The sequence below is a fragment of the Xenopus laevis genome, chromosome 6S (assembly GCF_017654675.1).
Source record: "Xenopus laevis strain J_2021 chromosome 6S, Xenopus_laevis_v10.1, whole genome shotgun sequence".
Lineage (NCBI taxonomy): Eukaryota > Metazoa > Chordata > Amphibia > Anura > Pipidae > Xenopus > Xenopus laevis.
Window position 1 is genome coordinate 51,064,699 of NC_054382.1, and position 13,428 is coordinate 51,078,126.

Below are 13,428 nucleotides of genomic sequence, written 5' to 3' on the forward strand. Positions count from 1 at the left end.
AGTAACCCCTCTGTTCAAATTTAGTAGTCATTTCCTCCAGTCGTATGTCTAATCTCTCTTCCTCTGTTACTATACGCCTCACCCTTAGCAACTGGGATCTGGGGAGAGAAGAGATGTTAGCCCTCGGGTGTGCGCTCTCATATCTTAATAAATTATTACGATCTGTAGGCTTAACAAATAGATCAGTACATAATTGTGTTCCCTTGCGATAGACCTTAGTATCCAAAAATACCACCATTTCATGGCTATGTACTAGTGTAAATTTAATAGTTGAAACACAATTATCCAGATATGTCTTGAATTCCAGCAGGGATTGAACGTCACCCCTCCAGATGACCATTAGATCATCTATGAAACGCCACCACTTTACACAATGTTTGTTAAACAGGTCATGTGTGTATACATAATGGTTCTCAAATTGACTCATGAACAAATTGGCGTAGGTAGGGGCGACGTTCGATCCCATCGCTGTACCCTGTAACTGAAGGAAGAAAGTGTCCTGGAACAGAAAATAGTTCTTATGTAATATCAATGTTAATAGTTCCATGAAAAACCTTCTCTGCATCTCATCATATTCGGAAGCCTCTAACACCACCTGTATGGCCTCCATTCCTAGATCATGAGGTATTGATGTATAGAGACTACACACATCCAAGGCAGCCAATATAATCTCCCCCTCACCCAGATCTACATTCTGTAAAGAACGCAAGAAATGTGAAGTGTCCTTAACATACGATTTACCCAATGATACAAAGGGGGCCAAAACCTTATCCAGAAATATGGCTAACGGAGCCAATACTGAGTTTACCCCTGCAACTATGGGGCGCCCTGGGGGAGACTGTTGATCCTTATGTACTTTGGGGAGGGTATAAAAAACCGGTATACAGGGAAATTGTTGTATCAAATACTCCTTCAAATCCTCATATGATATCGTGTTACCAAATCTTGGATCAAACTTGCAATTTCACTAGTAGGATCTCTCTGCAAGCGTACATAAGTATTTACATCACTTAACTGCCCCAAAATTTATCTTATATAATAACTTTTGTCCATAATAACCAGGGCCCAACCTTTGTCCGCAGGTTTATAAACCACAGTTTCGTCTTTCATCAAAATGTCCAAAGACTTACGTTCTGCATTGGTCATATTGTTAGTGTACCTCATAGTCCGCAGGCCCTTAGAGTCCTGCATCCAATGATTGATATCCCTAGATATGAAATTAATAACAGTCTCCACGGGATGGGAAGAAGTGGGAGGTAAATACTGGCTCTTTTTCCTTAAGCCAAACTGCTTCATGGACAGAGATTGAGTCTGCACCTCCCCCTCAACCCTTTTATCCGCAAAATGTACCTTCAGTCTTATCAGCCTGAAAAAACGCTGCAAATCAATATCTAGGGCAAAGGTATCAAACTTAGTGCTCGGGCAAAATGATAAGCCCTTCTGCAACACATATAAATCAGACTCAGAAAGTACCTTGTTTGAAATATTGATCACTAGCGAGGTGCCTTCTTTGGTTTCACTACGCCCGCTGTGCGTGTCTGCCGTGGTCTGGCTGCTGCGGCTATATCCACTTCGGTGCCGTGTTCCTCGCGCTCCCCGCCGCTTGAGGGAACGCTGTCCTCCCTTAAAAAAGAGGATCCCGAGGAATCCGTAGACTTCTGTGAGGTGCTTTCAGCCGATCCACTCAGCGGTACCTCCTGGCGTCCCTTACGCTGTGCACCACGCGCTGGTCGGAACCTCGCAGGCTGATTGCGGAAGTAGGATGGGGTCGTCCTGGTATCCACCGGTAAATGTTTCCCCCAGCATAATCCTCTGCATCCCTTAGGAACTTGAATCTTTTACGATCCTCTGTTTCCTGCCGGTACTGCTGAATGGATTTTTCAATTAGTGCCTTAGTTGTTGCAAAATCTTCCTGACTTCCCGCTTGTGACAATTGTAACTCTATGTTACGAGCTTGTTCCGTTACTGTTGCCAACTCTTTCTGTATCGTTTCAATAGTAAGAGTTATGATGTCTAAAGAGCACTTATTCAATATGCCCTCAAACTTCTTGCAATACTCCAAATTTTCGGAGAATATAGTTGGTCTCAAGTGCACTCTTAGGCCTCTTGGAATACGCTTCAATCTGTAATATTCCGCAAGTGTGCAGCCATGTAGTTCAAGTGCCACAGATTTCTTAAGTGCACGTTCCAAATCTCGTCTCCGTGTTTCCGGATGGGATGCATGTAAAAAATCCCTTGATCCTTTAGCCAAAGTAGCTATACTCGCTGCTTCCACCTCTGTATAAGCAAATATCTCTGCTTGGGAGCTCAATGGTGGAGTAGACTGGGACATGGGTTACGTCTCAACACTCAAAATTATATAATATATCTGTACAAAAGTAGAGTGGAGCACTCAACCCGTCCGTGACTTAGTCCACTTACATGGACAAATCATATATATTTTACAAAAAAGTCCAGACCAATTCAAGGTAAAGAAAAATGAATTTTACCAGTATACAGGTAGTCATGCAAAACATGCAACGTTTTGGAGCTCCCGCCCCTTTGTCAAGCATCTATTCTCACAATGAGATCATATCCTATTTAACCTGTCCCATAACATAGACACACCTACTTCTTACATGGTATTAATTATTTAACATACACAAATAATAGTTCAATAGTTTCACTCCTAGCGTATTATTTCAATACTACATAGGTTCACATAATTACAGTCATTACGTATAATGTGTCTAATTCTCATAGTATAGTACTGTCTTACTCTTACACCATTTATATAAATGCATAAAGATCATATTCTCTGTTAAGTCCTTTAGGATTACACTAGTACATAGCCATGAAATGGTGGTATTTTTGGATACTAAGGTCTATCGCAAGGGAACACAATTATGTACTGATCTATTTGTTAAGCCTACAGATCGTAATAATTTATTAAGATATGAGAGCGCACACCCGAGGGCTAACATCTCTTCTCTCCCCAGATCCTAGTTGCTAAGGGTGATGCGTATAGTAACAGAGGAAGAGAGATTAGACATACGACTGGAGGAAATGACTACTAAATTTGAACAGAGGGGTTACCCTGGTGAGACATTGAAGAGAGAAGTGTGCAGAGTGAGAGATCTAGATCGACAATCTAGTATCCAGGAAAAGGCACAGAGGTCAGAGAGGCAAACCAGAATTCCGTTTGTACATACGTATCATCCCTGCGCACGTAAAGTCCATCAGATTATATATAAGCATTGGCCACTTTTACGCAAAGCCTACCCAGGGATTAGAGAATTTGAGGAACCCCCACTGTTATCTTACAAGCGACCACAAAACTTGAGGGATAGATTGGTAAAGGCCGATTTAGGCACTTCACGAATCACCACACAGAGAGTGTTAGCTCCACTTAAAGATGGCATGTATCCGTGTGGGAGATGTAACCAATGTTCAAGCGTAATACGCACTAATGTTTTTACACACCCACACTCAGGAAAAAAATTTGATATTCGTGGCCATTATACGTGTGATTCAGGATATGTGATATATATGATCAAATGCCCGTGTGGGCTAGCGTACATAGGGGAAACAATACAGCCGATCAGAGATCGAATAAGTCAACATAAATCTACAATCAGGAAGGAAATGGTTAAATTACCAGTTCCAGCTCATTTTAAATTGGCCAGACATACCGCTGCATCCCTCAGATTTCTTGTATTGGAGTCTGTTGCCCCCCCACGACGGGGGGGCAACAGACTCCTACAACTCCAAAAGAAGGAGAAATTTTGGATCCATACCCTGCAGACGCTACATCCTAAAGGACTTAACAGAGAATATGATCTTTATGCATTTATATAAATGGTGTAAGAGTAAGACAGTACTATACTATGAGAATTAGACACATTATGCGTAATGACTGTAATTATGTGAACCTATGTAGTATTGAGATAATACGCTAGGAGTGAAACTATTGAACTATTATTTGTGTATGTTAAATAATTAATACCATGTAAGAAGTAGGTGTGTCTATGTTATGGGACAGGTTAAATAGGATATGATGTCATTGTGAGAATAGATGCTTGACAAAGGGGCGGGAGCTCCGAAACGTTGCATGTTTTGCATGACTACCTGTATACTGGTAAAATTCATTTTTCTTTACCTTGAATTGGTCTGGACTTTTTTGTAAAATATATATGATTTGTCCATGTAAGTGGACTAAGTCACGGACGGGTTGAGTGCTCCACTCTACTTTTGTACAGATATATATATATATATATATATATCATGTACTTGCATATCAAGGATTAATTGCAAACCATAAGCCTTTATACAAAGTCAACGTAAAGAAATCAAATGCCTATTGCTATTCACAGATGGGTGTTCCTCAGTTCAATATGTCTAACTGATCACTAACAGCAATAGCAACAGCTCCCTTACTATTATATAAAACCACACTATGGTCACTTTGACCACAGTGTCTTCTATGGTGTAACCAATAAAATTATTTCTGATTATCTGATATTAATATTTATTTTCTGGGAGCAATTTTATAAGATATTAATAAATTTACATGTACAGCTGTTACAACCATTATATCGCAAGAGTGTTCCATACAGTGTTCCACTCCCAACATTTTGGAAGTAAAAAGAGGGACAAAATTTTTTTTCGCACATAGCGCAGCCACACCCCTTTTCTGTGGCCATACCCCCTAATTACCACGTTCATTTTACAAAATTTGGCAGGTTATGAAAGTTTGAAAATATTTCTCCTTATCTAAACTGTTATTTGTTACAAAGTATCTTATTTGCTCCTGTTACCTGTTCTGTACTCTCTGCTAAAAGCCAATTAAGTAAGAAACTTTGTTTCTTTCTCTGGCTGTTCAGTGCAGAGAAAATAGGGATTTTCCAGGACAAATGAGGGACTGCAGGTTGAGCTGTCAAAAGAGGGTCTGTCCCTCCGAAAAAGGGACAGTTGGGAGGTATGGCACTGTTCATAAAAACATGATAGTCCACTAAGTACAGAATATTAGCCAGAGGTATTTCCACTGCTACTAGAATGAAATGGGAGAGATCATCAGCACGCTCTGCCTTATATTCTTGCAAAGGATATATTTGAGAGCGAATCAAATTGTCTGTGAATTAATATGTAACAACGCAAATCCACATATTTACAGTAGTCAGCATGATTACATGTACACTAATGTGAAAGAAAGACATACAAATCCATTCACTCATCTCTTGGTTGGTATTGATATTCCTTCTGAACTGATTTTGCTTATATTTTAGAAAATTAATTATTTCAAGAAACTGTTGCTTTATAAAGTAAAACGTGATTTAAAAAAGTATAATGTAATAAAGTAATTCTGCAGAAGATCAGCATCTTTTAAAGCCTATATGTAACACATATAATGTCAGGTTTGTCTCTTGTAGTAGAGGGTCTATTACTTTGAATCAATATGCTGCTGTGCAAACTGTAAACTTGAGTTATAAATTAACTTTCTTCTCTGATAATTGCACATAGCTGCTTTTCTCAATGCTCTCACTAACATATAAGTGAATATTTTATGCTTATATTAACCCTAAAATTGATTTTCAGGGTTCAAGACTGTAGGTGGTTGCTAACTGGCTGGTAATTTACCATCATGATTGGTAAAAATGATACCTGATGTTTTCAGTTTTATTATTAGAGAAGATAAGTAAGATAGGAAGGTCAATATTTGTTTCAGAAAAGTTCAATCCTCACTGCAGGACTGGTTCACAGTGTTCACAATCACGACAATTTTTCAAACAATTATATCATATGATTCAAGCTTATGCAATTTTTAAATAGCCTTGGAGGAACTGTAAAAAAGCACTTGGACAATGGCATATAATCCCCATCTTCTTATATAGTCTAAAAAGGTACTGACATTTTTTATGTCTAAAATGTCCAATACATCACTTTCAGCAGTTCTTGCTACTCCCATTACTGACTAGAAGTGCTGGGAGTAGAACAACAGCATAATACCCAGATTCTTAGGCTTGCAAAAATAATAAAGATGAATACAAGTTAAAAAAACAAACAAGATTAGAAAGCTGACAATCTAAATATACAGATACAAATACATCAGGACTGTGGATTCACTATCCCTGCTTCTGTCCTTTTATGAAAAATAAAGCTGCCTTCTTGTAGAATAATTCATTAACCAATTAGCATCTGTCCTTATTGTGGGCTTATTAGAAATCCCAGGGTGTGACTGGCTTTTAGTGAATTAACTAGTGGAAACCCACACCACAATTTCATTTAGAATGCAGGCTAATTATGAAAGTCCTGGAACCTGAACTGTTAAGCTGACCATAGATGGGCAGGTTTGACCCTTGTATTCATTGAACAATTGGATATCCCAATCTTCCGACCTGCCACTAACCATTCAGTTTAAATAAAGTAGTAAAAGAACAAATCAGATGACGTTCTGCTCATGACAGCAATCGTAGAAATGTTATGTCCGACAAATAGCATTGACAGTTACCCATTGATATCGTCAGATAGGCAATACATGCAGAGACATTATCGTTAGCCGACAAATCTTCTAACCTGTCCAATCGACTAAACGACCAATCACCATGGTACGAAAAATGTTTGGACAATCCACACACAGTCTGAAAATCATACAAACCTCATAGTCCCGCGCCTGATGTCACAGCCCCGCCACATCACAGCCCCACCCCCTGCCTGGATTCCACACGCTGAAAAAGTGGCAACCATACTCACACATCTGTGGCTAAACCTAATATGTAGTAGTTAAATTCCAGCTAACTATGAGACCACTCATAAGACCCACGCATCATACTATACAGAATATGTATGCACATGATCAGTCCCACATCACTGGCTAAACATATTATATGTAGTAGTTAAAATATAGCAGATTATTAAGTGACTATTAAAAGATAACTAGTGCAGGCTTTCAGCTAGGAGGAGACATTGGAGCCTAACAATCATATAAAAAACTTATAACTGACTCTGAGAGTTTGTCAGACATTGTTGAAGGGATATTAGAATATTAGGCCTATTATAATGATGGGTAAGGCTGCAAGATAATACTGGCTGGTAGTGGATTAAATGATTTTGCTGTGTTTGTTCAGGCAAAACAGCCAGACAAGCACAGTAACTTCTGGAAACTGTATTGCAACATGGCAGGTAGGTGTGTCCTGGTTCATGCTTCCTCTCAACTTAAACAGAAAGATGAGAAACAGGAATATGAATCAAGACAATGGCAAAAGAGCAGGAATGCCTTTAACCAAAATGTCCACACAAGCAGGCTACTACAATAAGAATTGCCATATCACCTAAAAGTATTTTATGTTTCACATACTTTTCTTTCTCTAGAAACGTTATCAGCACATTAATACAGCCGTTTTCGCTGGAAAAAATACTTCTACTATCGAAGTACTCAAATTCGATGGTCGAATCTTGACGTTTTTTTACTTCAAAATTCGATCCTTGATAAATATGCCCCTATGTGTCTATGTTTGGTGATACACCCCTAGTCAGATGGTCATAAAAGAGTGAAAAATCTAAAGGGCTACAGATGGTATTATATACAATGGGACTCATTTTTTACCAATTGAATTTATGAGTTGTAATTTTTGTAATTTGCACAATTACTGCTCTTATGAAACATCATATTTGGATTCAAAAAGAAAATTCAACAGCATTCCTTCTAAATAATTATGGTTGCAACACAGAACTACTAGAACACAGAAACTACTACAGAAAAGCAGAAGTTGGGGGGGGGGTCTACTTTAAGTAAAGTTTTAATATAAGGGTCTCCCATTATGTGGCACAATGCTACAGATGGAATCATTGTATTGCACTGAAGCAAATAATAAGGTTTTTAAAATTAAACAGGAAAGGACACAGAAGGGTGGTCTGATGGGGACACAAATCGGCTACTGTGATCACCAGCTCAATATTTACTGGTATTATTTACTGTGCTGAGCCCCTGTATTGGACCCACACATTTTAGGACCAGAGACATTTCTACACCCTCTAACCTTCTAAAAGATCCGAAGTCCATCAAGTTCAGTCCCTCCAAATGAAACCAGCGAACATACCCACACACTCCCACTGAAACTACACATACCAATATCTATATTATTTGTAGATTTTAGTATCATTATAGCCTTGGATATTATGCTTGTCAAATACATCATTCAAGCCCCTCTTAAAGGTGTTAACAGAATCAGCCATCACAACATCATTCGGCAGTGCATTCCACAGCCTCACTGCCCTGACTGTGAAGATCCACCTACGCTCCTTCAAATGAAAGTTCTTTTCCTCCAGTTTGAAGAGGTAGCCTCTGGTCCTATGATCCATTTTATGGGGAAATAGATCTCCCACTAGTGATCTATATTCCCCTTTAATGTACTTATAAAGAGTAATCATGTCCCTCGCAGGTGTCTTTTCTCCAGAGAAAACAACCCCAACCTAGAAAATCAACCCTCATAATTTAAATCTTCCATCCCCTTAACCAGTTTAGTGCTCTGCACTCTCTCCAGCTCATTCATATCCTTCTTAAGGACTGGAGTCCAAAACTGCACTGCATACTCAAAGTGAGGCTTTACCAATGACCTGTGAAGAAGCAAAATTATGTTTGCATGCCCTTTTTTATGAAAGACAATAAATTATGTGCCTAAGTAGCCACAGAACAGGCCTAATAATCCACTCTAGATGTCAGTTATTCCCCCTTCCTTTTAAAATTGTGTAATAATCATCCAATAAATAGATATCACCATTTACTACATGCACTGTAAATCTGTAAAAATATAGTATAAGTGTGAAGTCACACAGCTGTGAGAGGGCATGGGCATATGATAGGATTTAAAGGCACGCCACTCCTTTAGGGAATGAGGCTCTTTATTGCAGCATGATGGTAGCCAGCCTGCACTTAGCAGTTCTGCCAGGGTTGTGCACAACTACTGCTAGTCACTGGAGCATGTGAGTACAACTGTGATGGTTTACAATTGGGCAGTCTTTGTGATCTTCCACGTATATGAAAAGACTAACAATTTTGGATTTCTTGGCAGCCACTATTGTAAGTCAGAAAGGGAACGGCCCCTGTCGTAAATTTAGAAAAGGGTTTGATTCTTTCTGCCAACCACAAAGTCAGCTTCCAGAGGGGACCAATCACATGATGTCTTGGGTGGACCATTATAAGGGCCAACTCAGTCCTGAATTGTGATATCGCGAAACACAGTTAATACTGCTTGGTCAATAGGGTACCATTTAGTGAGCATGACCAGTTTAGTCTGAATGCAGGATGCAGACAGTGAACAGCTTGGGGCCAACTATCGGGAGAATGTAATAAAAGCCTGAAACTGAAAATCTATCCGCAATGTAAAAAGTTATGCCTTTATGCGAACAAATTTTGCTTTGCGCAAATTCAATATAGCTTTTGCGAGCCCGGAAACTGTTTAGCGACCACTTCCGACAGTGAAAGACCGTTTGAGAATTTTATAGTTTGCGCCAATGCGCAGTCAATGTAATAAAACTTCTTACTGAAAAAGTCGTTATGTTTGCTCCAAAAGATTACGACACCTTCAAACACTTCTTAAGAGTGCACAATTAAAATTTGCAATGCGCAATTAAAATTCGCAATGCAATAACAGTTTCAGGAACAATATTACATTGCGAGATGTGCATTTTTATTCTTATTGGTTCGAATTGTTGTTCTCTTTGCACTTTAATTACATTCCTCATTATGAGTCTTGTGTTGCAAAGGGCCCTGGCTTTGTTTTCCCTCACAGTGGGGTCAATTACGGTTGGAGGACTGGAATGTGGACAGGCTAGACTTTAAAATTATTATTTTTTTAAAACCATTAAATGGTTAGAACAAAGGTTATCAGTTTAAATACCATTTGGTGCAACAGTTAGGTGGGGCTATTGTGATACATTTAAGCAATGACATAACAATTAAGTATGTTTTATCACATAAACTGTACTAAAATATCACTTTAATTATATCAGCAGCAGGAGCATCGGAAACATAAAAGGGTGTTTATGCACCCTCGGCAGCAACTTTAAGCCAATTTTGAATTTTCTAAACCTGCTACATTTTCCAGTTCTAGTTCTTTTTGGCACCCCACCCCCAATTTCCTGATTAATCTTATAAAATCTTTGATACATGAAAGTCTATGCCAAACTTTTTGTCTCTCTAGCCACAACCTGTAGATGTTGAAGGTTGTGGACCAACAAAAGTTGGAGGGCTGCAGGTTCAACCTTCCTAATGCAACAGATTCCCACTGCATGTGCTGTCAATGCCAGATTGCCCTTTAGGCACCCTAGGCAATAGTCAAGGGCCCACCTAATTTACATTTTTAATAAAATGTAAATGAATGTTGTAGATGTGAGCCTGCTTTCTGTGGGACAGTGCAGATTTATCTTGCACAGGCAACTGCCCTGGATTATTATAATATTAAATTTTCCAAATGTATTCGTTCCCTGCTCTTGGCTCCTTCCAGAGTGACATCACAGTCTCATCTTCAAAGATTGTCAGTTTTAAGCACTGCTCTAGTCACTTACAAATTGCTGCCTTAGGCTAATGCCCAGGCCTAGAATCAGCCCCTATGTTGGCATCAGATTTTTTCTTGCCTTTACCTAGAACCACTGACTCGGCCCGGGGACACACTATATGGAGTTTAGCCACAAAATGCATAGTAACACATTTCGGCACCAAAATCCACTGTGTGCCCCAGCACCCGGTAAGTGGTTTTGTAAAATGTGTGTATAATTTGTAGGGGGGGGCATAAAGTGAGCATGTCTGATGCATTTTTAGACAAACTACAAGTGGCTGATTGTTTTGTCCCCCTTTATGTTTTTCAAATGTTAGGGGGAATTGCACTGCACACAGTATGCTTATACATTCGTCAAGTTGGGGGCCCTAAAGCACTAACCTGCTTAGGGCCCCATTAACCTTAATCTGGCTCTGTGATTTATACATGTATTATCAGTTTAAGACATCTTTAGCACATTCCATAAACTGCCATATGCAGATCCATCTGGTGTCACTGGACAAGTTATGGACTATCATAGCAGACAGAAATCATAAAATGCAGTAGCTACAGTATAATAAAATTTGCATTTGTATCTACTGCTAATAAGTGGTTGCTAGCTGGTGGTAGCTCTTCTGCTTCTCTCCAATATACACAGGAGCTGTCCAGCGCTGATTGATTTGCAGTAATGTCTCCTACACTTTTACTGTACCTACACCCTTTGCCTGGGTGCAGTTGGGTAGAACTGCAGAGCTCTCTGATCCATATAATCCAGGAGGCCAAGGGACAGCATGGTACAGCTTGTGAGTGGAGACCCTCTTGGCTATTACACAACTGCTTGTGGTTGCAGGGATAAACAGCGGGTGGCTGTCAATAAAAAACCTACTTTCTTTGTGTTCAGCCCCAGCTAGTGACATATGAACCACCCATATGGAACACATTATGTATAGTGAGGCCTCTGTGCCTATAGGATTCCAGCTAATGAATACGGCAGCCCAGCCAAAGGGAGGGGGGCTGGGGAAGAGTAAGTCAGCATCTAATCGGGTTATGCTAGTCATCTCACCATTGAAAAGAGATGAGTCCAATGCATAGGGGTACAGGGCATTTACAGATATGAATGTACTGTAAATGCCAGGCCTGCAGTTTCATTTACTGACGCATTGCTCAGCACTGTAGCACCAGAGACTCCAAGGAGAAGGGAGAATTACAAAACATGTGTTTGCAACAGGGACCTTGGCAAAGTCAAAGGAGGGGAACTCTATTGTTAAAGCTTTAAGGGGCCTGGGAGGCTGCAACATGCAGGGGGTTAAACATTAAATCACAACAAAGGGGAAAATGAGGCTGCAGAATGATGAGGATGTTCTTGTACCTGTATAATGAGAGTCCAAGCAGAATAAATCATAATCCACAGAAGCAGAGGCTGCGATTTATATCCACCACCACGTGTCCTTCATGGTGAGGTGTGCGGAGTCCTGCAGTAGGAAAGGGGGGTTCTCTGGATCAGGGAATGTGTTCAGCAGTTCTGACATAGGCGCACCATATTCCAGCAGCAGCAGCAGCAGCAGAAACAGCAGATGTGCTTAAGTGCTATTATGCTGTGCACTCCGCCTCCCTCCTCTTCACTCTCTAGGCACCAGGAACACAGCAACCAACCACAAGCTACAGATCACTGGCTGACAGCTCCTCCACTGCCCCCTCCCATTTCTCCTCCCAACAAACCCAATGTGAGCCCTTCTTGCAGCTCCTTACACATAAAAACACTGATTATCCGCGTCATATCTTAACAGTTGTCCTGCTTATCTGTGATGGTTGGTTGGTCTCTTCATGTCCCATTCCCTGTGAGTCACATTTTCTGGGCAATAAGATAAATTGAGTTATAATATATATATATATATATATATATATATATATATATATATATATATATATATATATATATATATATATATATATATATATATATACACACATATATACACATATATACACACACACACACACATATATATATATATATATATATATATATATATATATATATATATATATAAAAAAGCTTAGACATGGTGCACACGGACAAACATAAAACAATGCCTGTGTGCTGGTTAAAGACAACAATAGTAATAATCAAAAAGAAAACCGCACCAAACAGGTCTTTATATGAAAAAAACAAAAGGTTTTATTTGATCAACGTTTCTTGTCAGTGCAAATATTTAACCCTATGCAGGTTAGTAGGACTGGATGCACTTTCAGATTATTTTTTGCAGTTACCATCAGCCATCATCATGAACCTTCCATTTTCACTCCAGTTGGTGCACCTCGGGGTTTTTGAGGATATGTTTGCGCGCTCTGATCATAGAGTTAAATAAGCTGCTTGGCTCGCTAGCAATTGGGCCAAGCATCTTAAATGGATACTGTCATGGGAAAAAAAAAAATTCCAAAATGAATCAGTTAATAGTGCTGCTCCAGCCGAATTCTGCACTGAAATTCATTTCTCAAAAGAGCAAACAGATTTTTTTATATTCAATTTTGAAATCTGACATGGGGCTAGACATATTGTCAATTTCCCAGCTGCCCCAAGTCATGTGACTTGTGCTCTGATAAACTTCAATCACTCTTTACTGCTGTACTGCAAGTTGGAGTGATATCACCCCCCTCCATTTTCCCCCCCAGCAGCCAAACAAAAGAACAATGGGAAGGTAACCAGATAGCAGCTCCCTAACCCAAGATAACAGCTGCCTGGTAGATCTAAGAACAACACTCAGTCGTAAAAACCCATGTCCCACTGAGACACATTCAGTTACATTGAGAAGGAAAAACAGCAGCCTGCCAGAAAGCATTTCTCTCCTAAAGTGCAGGCACAAGTCACATGACAAGGGGCAGCTGGGAAATTGACAAAATGTCTAGCCCCATGTCA

At 39.6% G+C, this 13,428-nt stretch overlaps 1 protein-coding gene across 2 annotated transcripts in view; it reads right to left on the reverse strand.

Annotated features, from left to right (window-relative positions):
• Nucleotides 1-12,218, reverse strand: part of hecw1.S (HECT, C2 and WW domain containing E3 ubiquitin protein ligase 1 S homeolog) — a 168,804-nt gene extending 156,586 nt beyond the window's left edge. For both annotated transcript variants that reach the window (XM_018269351.2, XM_041567575.1), the window contains exon 1: nt 11,881-12,218. In XM_018269351.2, coding sequence (XP_018124840.1) covers nt 11,881-11,913 — 33 coding nt within the window. In that variant the 5' untranslated portion in view covers nt 11,914-12,218. The remainder of the gene's footprint in view (nt 1-11,880) is intronic.
• Nucleotides 12,219-13,428: the final 1,210 nt, after the last annotated feature.